This window comes from Piliocolobus tephrosceles, chromosome 16 (assembly GCF_002776525.5).
Source record: "Piliocolobus tephrosceles isolate RC106 chromosome 16, ASM277652v3, whole genome shotgun sequence".
Lineage (NCBI taxonomy): Eukaryota > Metazoa > Chordata > Mammalia > Primates > Cercopithecidae > Piliocolobus > Piliocolobus tephrosceles.
In genome coordinates this window covers 69,668,209-69,687,380 of record NC_045449.1, presented here as the reverse complement: position 1 = coordinate 69,687,380, position 19,172 = coordinate 69,668,209, and the positions used below count along the sequence as shown (strand labels likewise).

General features: G+C 57.8%; 3 protein-coding genes across 6 annotated transcripts in view; 1 reads left to right on the top strand and 2 right to left on the bottom strand.

Annotated features, from left to right (window-relative positions):
* The window catches only part of EVPL (envoplakin), a 22,776-nt gene extending 12,920 nt beyond the window's left edge, over positions 1 to 9,856 (top strand). For both annotated transcript variants that reach the window (XM_023211766.1, XM_023211765.2), the window contains exons 15-22: positions 1,379 to 1,557; positions 1,642 to 1,780; positions 1,899 to 2,092; positions 2,432 to 2,582; positions 4,637 to 4,720; positions 4,844 to 4,954; positions 5,058 to 5,150; positions 6,161 to 9,856. In XM_023211766.1, coding sequence (XP_023067534.1) covers positions 1,379 to 1,557; positions 1,642 to 1,780; positions 1,899 to 2,092; positions 2,432 to 2,582; positions 4,637 to 4,720; positions 4,844 to 4,954; positions 5,058 to 5,150; positions 6,161 to 9,601 — 4,392 coding nt within the window. In that variant the 3' untranslated portion in view covers positions 9,602 to 9,856. The remainder of the gene's footprint in view (positions 1 to 1,378; positions 1,558 to 1,641; positions 1,781 to 1,898; positions 2,093 to 2,431; positions 2,583 to 4,636; positions 4,721 to 4,843; positions 4,955 to 5,057; positions 5,151 to 6,160) is intronic.
* Positions 9,857 to 10,940: 1,084 nt separating this feature from the next.
* On the bottom strand, positions 10,941 to 16,757 carry CDK3 (cyclin dependent kinase 3). Of its 2 annotated transcripts, XM_023211769.1 has the most exons (8): positions 16,627 to 16,757; positions 15,749 to 15,878; positions 15,330 to 15,407; positions 15,139 to 15,259; positions 14,863 to 15,033; positions 14,669 to 14,770; positions 13,880 to 14,083; positions 10,941 to 11,628 (listed from the first exon to the last, which is right to left on the bottom strand). In XM_023211769.1, the coding sequence occupies exons 1-8, from the start codon at positions 16,709 to 16,711 to the stop codon at positions 11,503 to 11,505; spliced, it is 1,017 nt and encodes a 338-aa protein (XP_023067537.1). In that variant the 5' UTR covers positions 16,712 to 16,757; the 3' UTR covers positions 10,941 to 11,502. The 2 variants fall into 2 exon arrangements, with proteins under 2 accessions (XP_023067537.1, XP_023067536.1); XM_023211768.2 differs by lacking the exon at positions 16,627 to 16,757 and having other exon boundaries at positions 15,749 to 16,572.
* The window catches only part of TEN1 (TEN1 subunit of CST complex), a 29,232-nt gene continuing 25,442 nt past the window's right edge, over positions 15,383 to 19,172 (bottom strand). The window contains exons 4-6 of one of the 2 annotated variants that reach the window (XR_002731549.1): positions 16,806 to 17,153; positions 15,749 to 15,878; positions 15,383 to 15,407 (exon numbers count right to left, since the gene is read on the bottom strand). Coding sequence is in view for 1 of the 2 variants with exons in the window: in XM_023211772.2 (XP_023067540.1) it covers positions 17,032 to 17,153 (122 nt within the window). In the remaining variant the exon portion in view is untranslated. Of the gene's footprint in view, positions 15,408 to 15,748; positions 15,879 to 16,710; positions 17,154 to 19,172 lie in introns of those variants that run through there. The other variant, XM_023211772.2, reaches the window with a different exon arrangement.

The window sequence follows — 19,172 nt, the reverse complement described above, 5'->3', positions numbered from 1 at the left end:
TGTTGGCCAGGCTGGTCTCGAACTCCTGACCTCAAGTGATCCACCCATCTCGGCCTCCCAGAGTGCTGGGATTACAGGTGTGAGCCACTGCACCTGGTCTGTTTTTTGTTTTTTAAGATGGGGTCTCACTCTGTCACCCAGGCTGGAGTGCAGTGGTGTGCAGTGGTATAATCTCAGCTCACTGCAACCTCTACCTCCCAGGCTTGAGTGATCCTCCCACCTCAGCCTCTCGAGTAGTTGGGACTGCAGGCGCAACACTGAGCCTAGCTGATTTTTTTTGATAGCGATGGGGTTTTGCCATGTTGCCCAGACTGGTCTCAAACTCCTGAGCTCAAGTCATCCTCCCACCTTGGCCTCCCAAAGTGCTAGGATTACAGGCATGAGCCACTGCACCTGGCCATATTATTATTATTTTGAGATGGGGTCTTGCTTTGTTGCCCAGCCTGGAGGGCAGTGGCATGATCAAGGCTCACTGTAGCCTCAACCTCCTGGTCTCAATCAATCCCCCTGTCTTCACCTCCCAAGAAGCTGGGTCCTTAGGTTTTGAAGTCATAGCATCTGCCACATCAGTGATGTTGGGGTCCAGGAGAAGCCCAGTTAGACTGGGCGGTCGGTGGTGCCTGGTGCAGTCAGCACTGCTCTGTGACGGAGGGGGCAGATGAGTGAATAGCTGATGAAAGAATAAGGGCAACAGTCGCTAGTGGGCAGAGCCAGGGCTTTGGCTAGAGCAACAGGGCCAGGGGACCTGATGGTCTCGTGAGCAGGACAGTGACGTGAAGATGACTGTAGGTAACTGTGTGCCTGGCACTCGCTGCTGAGCTCCAGACACAGGCTGTCATGTCATCCTCCCATCAATCATTCTTTTTTATTGATTTCATTTTTTTGAGATGGAGTCTTGCTCTTGTCGCCCAGGCTGGAGTGCAGTGGTGTGATCTCAGCTTGCTGCAACCCCCATCTCCTGGGGTTCAAGCAGTTCTCGTGCCTCAGACTCCTGGGTAGCTGGGATTACAGGTGCACGCCACTACGGCTGGCTAATTTTTGTATTTTTAGTAGAGACAGGGTTTTGCCATGTTGGCCAGGCTGGTCTCGAACTCCTGACCTCAAGCAATCCGCCCGCTTCTGCCTTCCAAAGTGCTGGGATTACAGGTGTGGGCCACTGCGCCCGGCGCCTCCTATCAATCATTCTGTAGATGAGGAGACTGAGGGTCAGAGAGGTTGATCTGCCCCAGGTCATCCACAGAGGAACGAGTGGGGCCAGGACTGAACCCAGTTCTCTAGCCTGAGCCCATGCCTCCATGGGCACAGAGTTAGGGTATATTGGTAGAAGAGTCAGGTGGAACCCACCTGCCCAGAGATCCCTGACCCCGCCCCTCTTCAGGGCACAGCCCAGCGTCTGCAGAGCCTGGGAGCAGAGAAGGAGACAGCCCAGAAGGAGTGTGAGACGTTTCTGTCCACGCGGCCCGTGGGCCCCGCTGCCCTGCAACTGCCCGTGGCCCTCAACAGCGTGAAGAACAAGTTCAGTGACGTGCAGGTTCTGTGCAGCCTCTACGGGGAGAAGTGAGTGCTCTGGGGACAGGGCAGCCAGGCAGGGCAGCAGCATGTGGCCCAGGGAGTGTCTGAGTCTTGCCTCCTCTGTGGCAGAGCCAAGGCTGCCCTGGGTCTGGAACAGCAGATCCAGGATGCTGACAGGGTCATCCGAGGCTTTGAGGCCACCCTGGTGCAGGAGGCCCCCATCCCTGCCGAACCGGGTGCTCTGCAGGACAGGGTCAGCGAGCTGCAGGTAAGGGACCAGCCAGGGCCTCCTGGTGGCAGGGGGACTCAGCATTCAGGGGAGGGTGGGGTGGACACGGTGTCTCCCCAACCACGAGGGTGCACGGCTGTATCCCCTCCTCTCACAGCGCCAGCGGAGGGAGCTGCTGGAACAGCAGGCCTGCGTGCTGGGGCTGCACCGCGCGCTGAAGACCTCGGAACATGCATGCGCCGCGCTGCAGAACAACTTCCAGGAGTTCTGCCAAGACCTGCCTCACCAGCAGCGCCAGGTGCGAGCCCTCACCGACCGCTACCACGCTGCAGGGGACCAGTTGGACCTGCGGTAAGCGACTGGGTCCTCGGGGCACAGGGTGTGGGCTGGTGCAGAGGCAGGCATTGCTGCCTACAAGCTGTGTGATCCTGGGCTAGTGACTTCACTTCTCTGAAGCTGTTTCCTCACCTCTAAAATGAGATAACAACAGCGCTTACCTCCCAGGGTGGTGCCTGGTGGAGACCGTCCCATCTCTGAATTCCCAGGGTCAGGGAGTGGGGATCTGCACAGCAGGTCACTCGGGCCTCCTGACCTGCCCCCAGGAGGAGGTTCCCACCAGCCTCCCTGTGCACCTGCCCCTGTCCCCAGAGGGCAGGTCTCATCTCTGTTCTGGGCCTCGTCCTCCTGCAGGGAGAAGATGGTGCAGGATGCCGCCCTCACCTACCAGCAGTTCAAGAACTGCAAGGATAACCTGAGCTCCTGGCTGGAGCACCTGCCCCACAGCCAGGTGCGGCCCAGCGACGGCCCCAGCCAGATCGCCTACAAGCTGCAGGCACAGAAGGTGAGGCTGAGACAGGGACAGCTGCCTGTGCCCATGTCGCCCCCTAGTGGCCAAAGCTCAGAAGAGCTCTAAGGGGCTTCAAAGCCCAGGGCACGGAGGCATTGGGCCCCTTCCCTGGCTTCCAGCTGAAATGCTCCACTTTGCCCACAGACGGGGCCAGCACATCTCTGGCCCAACTAGGGCAGTAGGATTTACAAGCTCAGGCTACAGAGCCCTGAGGGTTCTGGCCACTGCTGCGTTTTCCTCATACTCATCAAGCCCCTGCCATGTACCAGGCAATGGGTTCACTGGGGTACAACCCTGCATCCAGGCAGCTCCCAGTCTAGTGGGGGAGGTCTGTGATGCTGATAAGCATTGGTGGGAGAAGCCAGCGTGCTGTGGGTGCCCCCAGGCTGGACACCCGTGTGGGTCAGGGTCGGTGGTGTGGGAGGAAGCAAGTGTAGTGGGGGGAAGGATGAAATGTCCCATGCAGAGGGCATGGCAGTCAGGGGAAAGGAGGGGGACTCAGGGGCGAAGACGACCAGATGGGCAGACCACACAGGCCCTTCCGGCACGGGATCCAGGCTACGCTCTCTCCTGCGGCCCCCAGAAGCTGCTGGGGAGGGGATGCTTCCAGGCCAGTGTTTAGAAGCTGGCTCTGGCTGCCAAGTAGAGAATGACTAAAAGGGTGGGAATGAAGACATGGAGGACCACAAGGAGCCAGGGTGGAAATCCAGTGGAGAGAGAGTGGTGGCCTGGCCGGGGAAGGGACCATAGCACAGGGCGAGGTGGGCAGGTCTGAGATAGAGATGGCAGAATTAGGTGGACTTGGTGACTGCTTGAAGGGGACAGTGAGTGAGACGGATGGGGCCCGGTGGTACCCAGGGTTCTGTTGGGGACAACTGGGAAGAGGGGGTACCTCCACCTGAGGCAGGAACACAGGGAACAGAGCATATTTGGGGAGAGGAATGGGGCCGGCTGGGTCATGCTGAAATGAGGTGGCCAGGACAGCCAAGGGCAGCGGGGAGGTGGAGGTAGGCATATGGGAGGGAACTGGGGCTGGGGGTTCCCCTAGGAGACCATGAGAGCAAAGATGGGTCTGGGACTGCTGGAAAATGAGAATATCTGGGAAGAGAGTAGGGAGGTGACATTGGGAAGGGGGCCTGGGACAGAGATTCTCAGCCCTGGCTGCAAACTAGAATCTCCCAGGGAGCTTTTAAAACATCTCCAGGCCAGGACCCCTCCCCAGACCAAATAAATTGTATTACTGTGGTCAGAGCATCAGTATATTAAGTTCCCAGGTGAATAAAAGTGGGCATCCCGGGTTGAGAACTTTCCAATTGGAGCCATCTTTCTGGATGAGCTGTAGCAGCATCACCTGGAGACTTGTCAGAAATGTGAATTCTCAGGGCCACCTGGACCTGCTGGATCTGATGTGCAGGTGGGCCCCACATGCCTGCCTCCCACAGGCCCCAGGTGACGCTCACAGATACTACTGTAGTAGAACAGAATTCTGAGGGGCATGAGGCCGAAGAAAGGGACGCTGGGCCCGGCGCGGTGGCTTATGCCTATAATCCCAGCACTTTGGGAGGCGGAGGCAGGCAGATCACCTGAGGTCAGGAGTTCGAGACTAGCCTGGCCAACATGGTGAAACCCCGTCTCTACTAAAAATACAAAAATTAGCCTGGCATGGTGGCGGGCACCTGTAATCCCAGCTATTCGGGAGGCTGAGGCATGAAAAACACTTGAACCCAGGAGGCTGCAGTGAGCCAAGATCACACACTCCAACCTGAGTGACAGAGCAAGACTTGGGAAAGAAGAAAGAGAGAAAGAGAAGAAACAAACAAAAAGAAAAAGAAAAGAAAAGATTCTGCCAAGGTGCCTTGGAAAGGAAGGAGGAAAAGCAGAGAGAATGATGTCAGGGAAAGGAGGGAGTCTAGCCCAGGTCTCCCTCCCTGCCCTTTCTGTCCCTGAGAGGCAGCGCTGGCTGACTGTGGCCCTGGAGGCACTGGCTAGAGGAGAGTCAGGGTGAGTGGAATTTCCTGGCCTCCTGACTCTGGGTTCTTCCCTGGCAGAGACTGATGCAGGAGATCCAGAGCCGAGAGCGGGACAGGGCCATGGCATCCCGCCTCTCCCAGGCCCTGCAGGCGGCGCTCCAGGTCAGTAGCTCGCCTTCAGCTTGCCCCTCTCCATGCATCACCCTTGTCCCTCTTCCAGCCCTACCCCCCACACCCAGCTTCCCCCACTGGCTGCCAGCCTGCTGTCCTTTTCTCCCTGCTCAGGACTATGAGCTGCAGGCAGACACCTACCGCTGCTCTTTGGAGCCCACCCTGGCAGTGTCAGCCCCCAAGAGACCCCGAGTGGCTCCCCTGCAGGAGAGCATCCATGCCCAGGTGAGATGGGACCTGGCAGGGCTCAGTGGATCTTGGCACCAGCTCTGCAGGCTCCAAGGCAGGAGCTGACTCTGCCCTTCCCCTCTCCCTCTGCCTTCTCCAGGAGAAGAGCCTTGCAAAGGCCTGTACTGAGGTTGCAGCAGCCCAGCAGCAGATTCTTCAGCAGTTGGAGTTCGCTAGAAAAATACTGGAGAAGGTACACAGACAACACCTACACCTTTCCCACAACAGCCAGGAGTAACCAGGAATGCCCACTCCATTCCCAAAATGCCAGGCTCTCACCCTGGTAGCCTCCCTTCCTCCTCCCCCTCCTGCCTGCAGCCCCTGGGCAGCCCTGGCTGCTGGAGAGGGGCACAGCTTCCAGCCACCCAGTTTTCTCTCCAGCAGCTCTTACAGGCTGGTGTCCATCCCAGGGTTAGGCCCTGGAGATGGCATTCAGCTTGGCCACTGGGCGTCCTCCAATGGGACAGAACCTCTAATCCAGAGAGCAGAGAAAATCTCCATAGAGCCTTCAGCCTTAGCCACCTGGTTCTCCACCCTCGAGCCAGAACTTCTCCAGGACTCCTGGTGACTTACCAGCTTTTCTGTTACCCTCGGCCACAGTCAGTGTCCCTGGATGGAAGGGGAAAGGGGAGAAGTTCTGGAGGGACAGGGAGAATCTGTCCTGTCTGCATTTTTTTTTTTTTTTGAGGCGGAGTCTCGCTCTGTCACCAAGGCTGGAGTGCAATGGCGCAATCTCAGCTCACTGCAACCTCCACCTCCCCAGTTCAAGCGATTCTTCTGCCTCAGCCTCCTGAGTAACTGGAATTACAGCATGCGTCACCACACCCAGCTAATTTTTTGTATTTTTAGTAGAGATGGGGTTTCACTATGTTAGTCAGGCTGTTCTAGAACTCCTGACCTCAGGTGATCCGCCCACCTTGGCCTCCCAAAGTGTTGGGATTACAGGCATCAGCCATCACACCTGGCCCCTATTTGCGCTTTCTAATGCACACCAGGCCTGCACACTGCCTTGGGTCCTAAAATCGCTGCATTGACTGGGTCTTCTCAAAATCCGATATCCAAGCATCTTAGGTCTTCAGCTCCACCTCTGAGGACCCACTGGGGAGTCTGAGGAAACAGGGAGGGGTCTTTCATCTCAGGAAAAACATGGAGCTCCTATCTCCACCACCCACCCCTGTGCTCTACCCTTCTTCCTCTCTGCAGAAGGAGCTCAGTGAGGACATCCGAGGGACCCACGATGCAAAGCAGGGCTCCGAGAGCCCTGCCCAAGCAGGGAGAGAGTCAGAGGCCCTGAAGGCCCAGCTGGAAGAGGAGAGGAAGCGGGTGGCCCAAGTGCAGCGTGAGCTGGAGGCGCAGAGGAGCCAACTGCTGCAGCTGAGGACCCAGCGGCCCTTGGAGAGGCTGGAGGAGAAGGAAGTGGTGGAGTTCTACCGGGACCCCCAGCTGGAGGGCAGCCTGTCCAGGGTGAAGGCCCAGGTAGAGGAGGAGAGCAAGCGGCGGGCTGGCCTGCAGGCAGACCTGGAAGTGGCAGCCCAGAAGGTCGTGCAACTGGAGAGCAAGAGGAAGACCATGCAGCCTCATCTGCTGACCAAGGAGGTCACCCAGGTGGAGAGGGACCCTGGCCTGGACAGCCAGGCGGCCCAGCTCAGGATCCAGATCCAGCAGCTCCGCAGGGAGGATGCCGTCATCTCAGCCCGGCTGGAAGGGCTAAAGAAGGAGCTACTGGCCCTTGAGAAGAGGGAGGTGGACGTGAAGGAGAAGGTCGTGGTGAAAGAAGTGGTCAAGGTGGAGAAGAATCTGGAAATGGTCAAGGCCGCCCAGGCTCTGAGGCTGCAGATTGAGGAGGATGCTGCGCGGAGGAAGCAGGCAGGGGAGGCTGTGACCAAGCTACAGGCTCGCATCCAAGACCTGGAGCGGGCTATCAGCTCGGTGGAGCCCAAGGTCATCGTGAAGGAGGTGAAGAAGGTGGAGCAGGACCCAGGGCTCCTCCAGGAGTCCTCCAGGCTGAGGAGCCTTCTTGAGGAGGAGAGGAGCAAGAATGCGACACTGGCCAGGGAGCTGAGCGACCTGCACAGCAAGTACAGCGTGGTGGAGAAGCAGAGGCCCAAAGTGCAGCTCCAGGAGCGCGTCCACGAGATCTTCCAGGTGGATCCGGAGACAGAGCAGGAGATCACTCGGCTCAAGGCCAAGCTGCAGGAGATGGTGGGCAAGAGGAGCGGTGTGGAGAAGGAGGTGGAGAAGCTGCTGCCCGACCTGGAGGTCCTGCGGGCCCAGAAGCCCACGGTGGAGTACAAGGAGGTGACCCAGGAGGTGGTGAGGCACGAGAAGAGCCCCGAGGTGCTGCGCGAGATCGACCGCCTGAAGGCTCAGCTCAATGAGCTCGTCAACAGCCACGGGCGCTCCCAGGAGCAGCTCATTCGCCTGCAGGGTGAGCGCGACGAGTGGAGGCGCGAGCGGGCCAAGGTGGAGACCAGGACGGTGAGCAAGGAGGTGGTGCGCCACGAGAAGGATCCGGTGCTGGAGAAGGAAGCAGAGCGGCTCCGCCAGGAGGTGCGGGAGGCGGCCCAGAAGAGACGGGCCGCGGAGGACGCGGTGCACGAGCTGCAGAGCAAGAGCCTGCTGCTGGAGAGGAGGAAGCCCGAGGAGAAGGTGGTAGTGCAGGAGGTCGTGGTCACCCAGAAGGACCCGAAGCTGCGCGAGGAGCACAGCCGGCTGAGCCAGAGCCTGGACGAGGAGGTGGGCCGGCGGCGCCAGTTGGAGCTTGAGGTGCAGCAGCTGCGGGCCGGCGTGGAGGAGCAGGAGGGCCTGCTCAGCTTCCAGGAGGACCGCAGCAAGAAGCTGGCCGTGGAGAAGGAGCTGCGGCAGCTGACCTTGAGGATCCAGGAGCTCGAGAAGCGGCCTCCCACGGTGCAGGAGAAGATCATCATGGAGGAAGTGGTCAGGCTGGAGAAGGACCCGGACCTGGAGAAATCCACGGAAGCCCTGCGGCGGGACCTGGAGCGGGAGAAGACCCAGGTGACGGAGCTGCATCGGGAGCGCAAGAACCTGCAGGTCCAGACTGACGTCCTCCAGAAGGCCAAATCGCAGGAGAAGACCATCTACAAGGAAGTGATCCGGGTGCAGAAGGACCGCGTGCTGGAGGATGAGCGGGCCCGCTTGTGGGAGATGCTCACCAGGGAGCGCACTGCCCGGCAGGCCCGGGAGGAGGAGGCGCGGCGCCTGCGGGAGCGCATTGACCGGGCCGACAGGCTGGGGAGGACCTGGTCCCGGGAGGAGGCTGAACTGCAGAGGGCCCGGGACCAGGCGGACCAGGAGCGTGTTCGGCTGCAGCAGGAGCTGCGGGCTCTGGAGAGGCAGAAGCAGCAGCAGACACTGCAGCTGCAGGAGGAGTCGAAGCTGCTTAGCCAGAAGACGGAGAGCGAGCGGCAGAAGGCGGCCCAGCGGGGCCAGGAGCTCTCACAGCTCGAGGCGGCCATCCTCCGGGAGAAGGACCAGATCTATGAGAAGGAGCGGACCCTCCGGGACCTCCACGCCAAGGTGAGCCGGGAGGAGCTCAGCCAGGAGACCCAGACGCGAGAGACCAACCTTTCCACCAAGATCTCCATCCTGGAACCCGAGACAGGGAAGGACATGTCCCCATACGAGGCCTACAAGAGAGGCATCATCGACAGAGGCCAGTACCTACAGCTGCAGGAGCTTGAGTGCGACTGGGAGGAGGTCACCACCTCGGGGCCCTGTGGGGAGGAGTCTGTGCTCCTGGACCGCAAGAGCGGGAAGCAGTACTCCATCGAGGCCGCCCTTCGCTGCCGGCGCATCTCTAAGGAGGAGTACCATCTGTACAAGGATGGCCACCTGCCCATCTCTGAGTTCGCACTGCTTGTGGCTGGGGAGACCAAGCCAAGCTCCTCGCTCTCCATCGGCTCTATCATCTCCAAGTCCCCACTTGCCTCCCCGGTCCCCCAGAGCACCAGTTTCTTCTCTCCTGGCTTCTCCCTCGGGCTCGGTGATGACAGCTTCCCTATCGCCGGAATCTATGACACAACCACAGACAATAAGTGCAGCATCAAGACGGCCGTGGCCAAGAACATGCTGGACCCCATCACCGGGCAGAAGCTACTGGAGGCCCAGGCGGCCACAGGGGGCATCGTGGACCTGCTCAGCCGTGAGCGCTACTCTGTGCACAAGGCCATGGAGAGGGGCCTGATCGAGAACACCTCCACACAGAGGCTGCTCAACGCCCAGAAAGCCTTCACCGGCATCGAGGACCCTGTCACCAAGAAGAGGCTGTCGGTGGGCGAGGCCGTCCAGAAGGGCTGGATGCCCCGGGAGAGTGTGCTTCCACACCTGCAGGTGCAGCACCTGACCGGGGGCCTCATCGACCCCAAGAGGACAGGCCGCATCCCCATCCAGCAGGCCCTCCTCTCCGGGATGATCAGCGAGGAGCTGGCCCAGCTCCTGCAGGACGAGTCCGGCTACGAGAAGGATTTGACAGACCCCATCTCCAAGGAACGGCTGAGCTACAAGGAGGCCATGAGCCGCTGCCGCAAAGACCCCCTGAGCGGCCTGCTGCTCCTGCCAGCAGCACTGGAGGGGTACCGCTGCTACCGCACCGCATCCCCCACCACCCCACGCCCCCTGCGCTGACACCGGCCAGCCAGCCAGTGGGGAAGGGGTGTTGGGGCAGGTAGGATACGTACACCTCTTGCCCCAGAGCAGCCTCATCCCAGGCAGTGGGTCTTCCCCCTGTCCGACCACTGTTTTATTATTTTACTAACGTGGTGTTGGGCTCCCTCCCCTAACCTTGGTGCCTGATCCATCCCCAGACCAGGACAGCAGCCACTCAGTTCTTCCTCCACCTCCACCCAGTGATCCCAATAAACAAATTCTCTCTCCCCGTGCCATGTGGTGTCCCATTCATTCACATTTGAGAGCACAGGATCCAGGTGTCTGGGAGATGAGTGCAGGGACAGCATTGCTCAAGTCCTTCCCTGGGCGGACATGCTCAATTTGCCTGCCTAGGAAATGGGCATCCTTGGAGATTATGGTTTAAAATCACTAAAGGAAGCCGGGCACGGTGGCTCACACCTGTAATCCCAGCACTTAGGGAGGCCAAGGCGGGTGGATCACGAGGTCAGGAGTTCGAGAACAACTTGACCAACGTGGTGAAACCCCATCTCTACTAAAATACAAACTTTAGCTGGGTGTGGTGGTGCGTGCGTGCAATCCCTACTACTCAGGAGGCTGAGGCAGGAGAATTGCTTCAATCTGGGAGGCAGAGGTTCCAGTGAGCAGAGATCAGGCCACTGCCCCCTACCCGGGGCAACAGGGTAGCCCAGAGACAGAGCGAGACCCCATCCCAAAAAAAAAAAAAAAAAAAATCACTAAAGGAGTACAATTGGATTGTTTGTAACTCGGAGAAAGGATAAATGCTTTAGGGAATGGATACCCCATTTACTCTGATGTGATTATTACGCATTGGATACCTGTATCAAAATGCCTCATGTACCCGCAAAAGTTAAAAATTAAAAAGGGATCATGGGGCTGGGTGTGATGGCTCACAGCTGTAATCCTAGCATTTTGGGAGGCCAAGGTGGGCAGATCACCTGAGGTTGGGAATGTGAAACCAGCCTGGCCAACATAGTGAAACCCTGTCTCTACTAAAAATACAAAAAAAACCTAACTGGGCTTGGTGGCGTATGCCTGTAATTCCAGCTACTCAGGAGACCGAGGCAGGAGAACTGCTTGAACCTGGGAGGCGGAGGTTGCAGTGAGCCGAGATTGTGTCACTGCACTCCAGCCTGGGTGACAGAGCGAGACTGTCTCAAAAAAAAAAGATCATGGAACAGCTCCTGTCTCCCCACCTGCTCCTTACTCCTTGCCCATTTCCCCGCTGTCTTGGTTTGGGCCAGAGCTGTCTCCAGCCCTGTGTCAATGTCCCCCTTGGGAAGCCCAGGGGTCTCCTGTGAGCAGTACAACCAGAAAACTCAGGAACATATCACATTTATTTCTTGTTGTCAAGCCAGAAACAAACCAAAAGCAGCATATCTTAGGTGAAGGAAGGACTCTTTAGTGCAGTCACAGCCCAGCTCTCCTGGGATCCAGGGAATGCCCTCTCTCCTCTCCCTCACTTCTCTCCTGTTTAACTTGGGACTCTTAACTGGAACTCAACTCTTCCCCCAAACATTTTAAATCCAAAAAGACCAGCAGGGGGCGCCATTTCCTCAGGGTCTGGCCCTGCAGGCGGGGCAGGTGAGGGCTTGAACACCTACACCCGGCTCTGGCAGGCCCCCTGCCTTCAACTTGGCACGTGTTGTTCCAGTGCCTGGGGACCCCTGGTGCATGGAGCATCCATGCTTCCATTTTGAAACGGCACCATCAAACCCAAAAAACACACAGGAGCTCCCTAACCTGTGGGCAGGACTAACCCAGACTCAGCCCTCTGCAGGCTGATGCCAAATTCCAGATGCGTCCTCTCTCAGAAATGGGTAGGAGGCAGCTGGGGCAGCAGCTGCTCGAGAGAGGATCTGAGTGTGGTCTTGACGTTCTCAATGGCAGAATCCCTGCAGCACATACTGGCGGGCGGCCGGAGAGGGCTCGGGGGATGAGAAGTACGGGTGGGCCAGGGCAGTCTTGGCTGTGATCCGCCGGCTGGGGTCATACTGCAGGAGTTGCTGGGAAGAAAGGAGCAAGAGGATGTGGTTTGGGTGCAGCCAGGGTGGGGTGAGAAATCCCCCTCCCAGGTCCCAGATCAAGGGCCTGAGCCCCAAATTGGCTGCCCTCACACCCAGAACCGCACGAAGCCACGACCTCCTGGCTCTCCAGCCAGTTCTGGACACTCCTGGAATATGGACAGTCCCAATGAGTCACCCAGGTCTCCTCAGGCCACTGAAGCTGAGTCACTCCCCTTCTCGGGGAGGGTCCCAGGTCCCAGCCTGCTTTTAGTCGGGAAGAGTACAGAACCCCACGTATCAGGAAGCAGGGGACTGAAGCTGTCCAGGGAGAAACCCTGAGTGGGGGGCACAGGGACTGACACTCCAAGAGGCCAAACCTGTCCAGTCCTCTGCCCTAGAGTCCCTAGACCCAGGCAGGATGTGGAAGGACCCCCTGTGGTGGAGCAGCCCAGATGGAGGGCTCGGGGCCTTGGCTGGAGTCCGTGCTGTGCTGCTCCCATTGGGCGGGTAGACAATACGCAGAGACTTCTGGAGAGCTGGACACACAGCCTGAAGATGAAAATACTGACCCGCCTTCCTCTCGCTCAACACCAGATTAAGGGGAGAAATGTGGCTCCAAGACTTTGTGGGCAAGAATGGATGGTGGACAGGTACAGTGGCTCACACCTGTGATCCCCCACTTTGACAGGCCAAAGCAGGAGGATCACTTGAGCCCAGGAGTTCGAGACCAGTCTGAGCAACATAGTTATACCCCATTTCTTTTTTTTTTTTTTGGAAACGGAGTCTTGCTTTGTCGCCCAGGCTGGAGTGCAGTGGCCGGACCTCAGCTCACTGCAAGCTCCGCCTCCCGGGTTCATGCCATTCTCGTGCCTCAGCCTCCTGAGTAGCTGGGACTACAGGCGCCCGCCAACACGCCCGGCTAGTTTTTTGTATTTTTTAGTAGAGACGGGGTTCCACCGTGTTAGCCAGGATGGTCTCGATCTCCTGACCTCATGATCCGCCTGTCTCGGCCTCCCAAAGTGCTGGGATTACAGGCTTGAGCCACCGCACCCGGCCGAGACCCCATTTCTACAAAAATAAAATTAGCTGGGGATGGTGGTGCACCCCTATAGTCTCAGCTACTCAGGAGGCTGAGGCAAGAGGATCAATTGAGCCCAGGAGTTCGAGACCAGCCTGGGCAACATGGTGAAACACTGTCTCTACAAAAAAATACAAAAGGTAGCCAGGCATAGTGGCATGTACCTGTGGTCCCACCTACTCAGGAGGCTGAGATGGGAGGATTGCTTGTGCCTGGGAGGTCAAGGCTGCAGTGAGTCATGGTCATACCACTGCACTCCAGCCTGGGTGAGACTGAGACCCTGTCACAAAAAAAAAAAAAAAGGATTGCTCTGCCAGAGACTTCCTGGGCAGTCCGGCCTGGTACACAGCTCAAGACACCAACAGGAGGGGTGAGTGAGAGCTGCGGCATGGGCCCAGGCAGCAGGGGACAGCCTGTTCTGAAGACTGACCACTGTAGGAGTCACAGGGGGAACACCCAGGTGGTAGAATGAGTGGCCCCAGCCGGGCACAGTGAGTGGCTCACGCTTGTAATCCCAGCACTTTAGGAAGCCAAGGTGGGCAGATCACCTGAGGTCAGGAGTTCGAGACCAGTCTGGCCAACAGGGTGAAACCCTGTCTCTACTAAAAAACAAACAAACAAACAAACAAACAAACAAAAAAATTAGCTGGGCGTGGTGACAGGCACCTGTAGCCCCAGCTACTCGGGAGGCTGAGGCAGAAGAATGACTTGAACACAGGAGGTGGAGGTTGCAGTGAGCTGAGATCACGCCATTGCACACTCCAGCCAGGGCAACAAGAGCGAAACTCCATCTCAAAAAAAAAGAAAAGAAAAGAAAAGAAAGTATGGCCCCGGCCTGGGGAGGCATACAGCTTAGATGGAGCAGTAATGTCCACAAAGTAGAATAACCAAACACACAAGGCAACTAGGGCAAAAGGGCATGTAGCACAGCAGAAAGACAGAGCTAACTCAATGAGCGCCACTTTTCCAGGGAAGATAAATACTACACTTCTCGCGGGGCAGGCTTCCAGGCTGAGCAATCAGTACACCCAATGACAAGGACAAGCCAGTTGTGTATAAGGGTCAGGAAAGAGATCCTGGCCTTGGACTCGGAAAGTGCCAGGGTTATGTAGGAGGCTGGCTGATGAGGGGACATTGTAGTCAGAGCAGCAGCTGGAGCCCACATGCACTTACCATGAGCAGGTCCCTGCCTTCTGGCTCCAGACTGGGCACAACCTCTCCCAGTCCCTTCCTGGTCCACTTAGGGAAGCTGCCCTTATAGTCAGGCAGCTGGGTGACCCCGGGCCATGTGGCTTCGCTGGGCGTCCCCAGCATACGAAAGATACGAAAGAGCTGGTCAATCTCAGAGTCACCAGGAAACAGGGCTTTTCGAGTCACCTGAAATGGGGAAGAAGAGAAGGTGTGGGGTCTGCCACTTTGTTGTACAGAATCCAATACCAGATGAGTGGCCAGACCCAGGGAGAGGCCTGTCAAGATATCTTTCCCATGGTTGTGCAAAGAATTCTGGCCTTTTTTGGAATAAGGCTACCTTCCTCAGTCCTTTAGCCAGTACCAAACAACTTTTTTTAAAAAATAGAGATGGAGTCTTGCTCTATAGCCCAGGCTAGAGTGCAGTGGCGCAATCACAGCTCACTGCAGCCTCAAGTACAGGCTCAAGCAATCCTCCTGCCTCAACCTCCCGAGTAGCTGGGACTACAAGCATGCACCACCACACCCAGCTAATTTTTATATTTTTTTAAGAGCTGGGGATTTGCTATGTTGCCCAGGCTGGTCTCAAACTCCTGGGCTCAAGCAATCCTCCCATCTCGGCCTCCCAAAGTGCTGGAATTACAGGCATGAGCCACCGTGCCCAGCCTCAAACACTCTTTAATCCACCTCTAATGGAAGCATCAGTGGGCCCCACCCAACCCCCGTAGGACGCTGCCTGTGGCACCCTGTGGCCATGTGTGCCCCTCTCTCTACCATCTCTGCAAAGATGCAACCAATGCTCCAGATATCCACAGCCGTGGTATAGAACTTGCTGCCCAAGAGAATCTCGGGGGCGCGATACCACAGTGTCACCACCTGCAGGGCAAGGAAACAGCATCACTCAGGGTGGCTGAGTGCATGGGTGACACTCCTCCTGCTGCCCCTCTTTCCTCTTTGTCTCACAATACCTCGTGGGTGTAGGTGCGCAGGGGCACCCCGAAGGCTCGAGCCAGGCCGAAGTCAGCCAGCTTGATGGCACCCAACTCATTGATGAGCAGATTCTGGGGCTTCAGGTCTCGGTGGATGACCCGATGTGAGTGGCAGAAACTCACCCCCTGCAGCAACTGGAAGAGGTAGCTCTGGAGAAATGAGTGAGAGGTGGAGGCAGCTGGGTGGAGGTGCTGCGTGGACAGGGATGGCAGGGACAGGGTGTCACCTCCCCTTCCCCGCCCTTCCCTCCCTACCTTGATGAGGTGCAGGGGGAGCTCCGAGTCTGGGGTGGAGTCCATGTACTTCTTCAGGTCCTGGCTGAGGAACTCAAACACCAGATAAAGCTTCCTCTCGTTGTGCACCACGTCCAGCAGTCTGGCAGGAAGATGGCAGTCAGGATGCTACCTTCGCCATCCCAGCTTCACCCCCTCCATCCCCAACTCACTGGACGATGTTAGGGTGCTTCAGTTCCTTGAGCAGGGAGATCTCCCTGATGGCAGTGCTTGGGACGCCCTCCATCTCCCTGCAAGAAACAAGGGCACACCCACGGGCAGAGACTTGGGCCAAGAAGGGCACTTCCGGCCAGGGGGATTGGCTTCTGCGTTCCTTATCCCCACAGAATTACCCAGGCCCCAGCAATGGAGACCTGTGCTCCTTGGCACACCCACCAAGCTCCACAGAGCAGGGCCCCGGCAAAGGCTGGTCAGAAGACAGTGAGCTGGGGGAAGGATGAGTAAGGGCTGCCGGGCAGCACCCGGAGGAGTTACGTGTGGACTCCAGGAAGGAGGGAACGGATCAGGAAGCGCCCAGGTTGTGATGGCCCAGGCCCAGGGCGGGTAACTCAGGGGCTGTCCCAGCACTCACAAATCCAGTCTGATCTTCTTCAGGGCCACCAGCTGCCCTGTCTCCCTGTTTTTGGCCTTGTACACCACCCCGTAGGTACCCTCTCCGATCTTCTCTACCTTCTGGAACACATCCATGGCCACGGAGCTGCCTGGGAAACAGAAGGCGCTGGGCCATTTGTGCCCCACCCAGGCTGCCCAGCTCCCAAGGCCCGCGGCCCAGCCACCCCGACCCCAGCTCATCCTGCCTGGGAACCTGGCTGGGGGTCAGAGACCGCCCCTCACCCAGCCCAGCCCAAACCCCCAGGGGGTTGGGGGCCACCCCCACCCAGCCCAGCTCAGCCAGGACCCCCAGGCTTCTCGCCCATGCCTGGCTTCGGAGGGCAGGACCCACACTCTCCCACCCAGCCCCCTGCCCAGCCCAACCAGATCCCCCAGGGGGTCAGGGGCCACCCCTCACCCAGCCCAGCCCCCCAGGGAGTCAGAGGCCACCCCTCGCCCAGCCCAGCCTGGATCCCCAGGCCTCTCACTTGTGCCTGGCCTTAGAGAGCAAGACCACCCTCTCCCGCCCGGGTCCCCGCCCAGCCCGGCCAGGCCCAGGCTCTGGTGGCACAAGGTGGCCAGCAAGGGCTGCCCAGGGGCCAGGGCCACTGGGGGCAGAGGTCAGGGGTCGGGAGGGTCTTGAAGTCACAGTCCTGCCCTAGGCTGCACAGTCAGGGCCCACGGCCTCAGCCCGGCTCGGCCCGGCCTGGCACGGCCTGTGTGACGACGCTCAGTCTCCTCGGAAGGCAGAGCCTGACCAGGGGCAGACCCCTGCATCCTGGGCCCCCGACCTGGGCCCCCCACCCTGGCCTCTGGGCCCCTGGCACCCTCCCCTGAGGCCCCAGGCCCAGAATTCACCAGAAGCCCTGAGACGCTGCAGCCCACAGCCCCAGTTGCAGCTCCCCCTCCTGGCCTCCGCCGGCGCTGCACCACGAGCACACATGGAGAGCACGCCCCTTGGGCCTTTATTCGCCAGGACCTTCTGGAACCCTCCATGGCCCCACACCAAGCACGGTCTGGCACCCAAGCTCGGCCACCTGCAGTCTCCCAGGGTGGGGCTGTCGGATTTATGGCATGCTTTCTGGGCTCTCACTGATGAGCTAATCCCAAAGTAGGGGAAGGGGCTGGATTCACCATCCGCCCCTCTGCTTTCGGCTCCAGACAAGGCGGTCGCTGGGGAGGCGTCTGTGCTCTCTGGGGCTCCTGCAGCTCCAGAGGGTTTGGCCTTGGAAGCAGGTGGGGGTGTTGCTGGGCTGCTGTTTCCTACTGACCGCCGCCCCGCTCCTGCTGGTACAGCCTCTGCTCCCGGATGGCTTGTTCCAACAAGGGCAGGTTCATCCCCTCCACGCAGGTCAGCACACGCGCCTTCACCAGGGAGCCTCCGTCTGCAACACAAACACCAGGGCACTAGTGGTGACTGAGCAGAATAACGTCCTCCAAGGTGCATTCCAGCTGTTCCCTCAACAGCTCAGTCCTGGGTTTTGGCAGCAAGCGGCGTGGACAATAACAACGGCATATGGGGCTAAGGCAACTGCGTACTTGGGCCTAGAACCGCGGGCTTGCCATGCACAGCAGGCCCGTGTCTGGAACTTAGCAGGTGGCCAGAAAAGCCCTGTGGTCTGAGGAAAGGCCCCCTTGGCACCTTGGGACGCAATGTCATCAGAAACCAGGGGAAAAGAGACACCCATATTTTAAAAATCCAAGGGACTGAGCTTCTGGTAAGTTTGGCTTTATAGGAACAGGTCATCCCACCGTGGACGAGGGGCTCTAGCAGATGCGATGGTGACCTGATCCATAATGGAAAGGTTTGCCAATGTTCAGGTGGCACCAAACAGGAAAGACATCTGGGATTTGCCATAAGAGACTTTTTAAACATTTTCTTTCTTTTGCCAGATGAACTGGCTCACACCTGTAATCCTAGCACTTTGGGAGGCCGAGGCACGTGGAACACTTGAGGTCAGGAGTTTAAGACCAGCCTGGCCAACATGACGAAACCCCATCTCCACTAAAAATACAAAAATTAGCCACATGTAGTGGTGCATGCCTGTAGTCCCAGCTACTCAGGAGGCTGAGGCAGGAGAATCGCTTGAACCCAGGAGGTGGAGGTTGCAGTAAGCCAAGATCACACCACTGCACTCCAGCCTGGGAGAGACAGCGAGACTCCACCTAAAAAAAAAAATTTATTTTTTTGAGACAGGGTGTTGCTCTGTCACTTGGGCTGGAGTGCAGTGGGTCAATCATGGCTCAGTGTAGCCTCCACCTCCCAGGCTCAGGTGATCATCTCATCTTCCTCAGGAGCTGGGATTACAGGCACGCACCACCACACCTGGCTAATTTTTGTATTTCTTGTAGAGATGGGGTCTCGCCATGTTGCCCAGGCTGGTCTCAAACTCCTGGGATCAAGTGATCTGCCCGCCTCGGCCTCCCAACATGCGAGAATTATAGGTGTGAGCCACTGCGCCTAGCTTTTTTTTTTGTTTGTTTTCTCCAGTCATAGCTTCCAAGGGAAAAAAAAAGTTAAAAAAATTTTTGCACTCATGCTCTTTCTGCTCTCTGAGCATTTTAATAAATAGATTTCCGAGACGGGCAGATCGCCTGAGGTCAGGAGTTCGTGACCAGCCTGGCCAACACGGCAAAACCCCACCTCTACTAAAAATACCAAAATTAGCCAGGCGTGGTGGCTGGCGCCTGTAAACCCAGCTACTCGGGAGACTGAGGCAGGAGAATCGCTTGAACCTGGGAGGCAGAGGTTGCAGTGAGCTGAGATCAAGCCACTGCACTCCAGCCTGGGCGACAGAGTGAGACTCCCTCTCAAAATAAATAAATAGATTCAACGTTCTAGGCTATTACACTGTCTTCTTTTTATGCTGTTTTGAGATAAAGGCTGTGCCTGTCCTTTCCTCTAGTCTAGGTCATTTATAGCACAGCCTGAGGGCAGAATTCAGGGTGTCATCCTGCCTAGATTCCAGCTGTCTACACAGGCTACCCTTAGACAATGAATTCATTTGAAACATGAGGTTGCCTGTGTGTCTCAGCTTCTGTTAGCCTGGTGCTGAGCAGCAGAGACTGCACAGGTTAGACAGGAATCGGGGCCGGGTGCGGTGGCTCCCAACACTATAATCCCAACACTTTGGGAGGGCAAGACAGGTGGATCACTTGAGGCCAGGAGTTCAAGACCAGCCTGGCCAACATGCCAAAACCCTGTCTCTACTAAAAACACAAAAATTACCCAGGCGTGGTGGCGCACACCTGTAATCCCAACTACTTCGGAGACTGAGGCACAATAATCATTTGAACCAGGGAGGTGGATATTGCAGTGAGCCAAGATTGCGCCACTGCACTCCAGCCTGGGCAACAGAGCAAGACTCTTGTCTCAAAGAAAAAAAAAAAAAAAAAAAAGGACA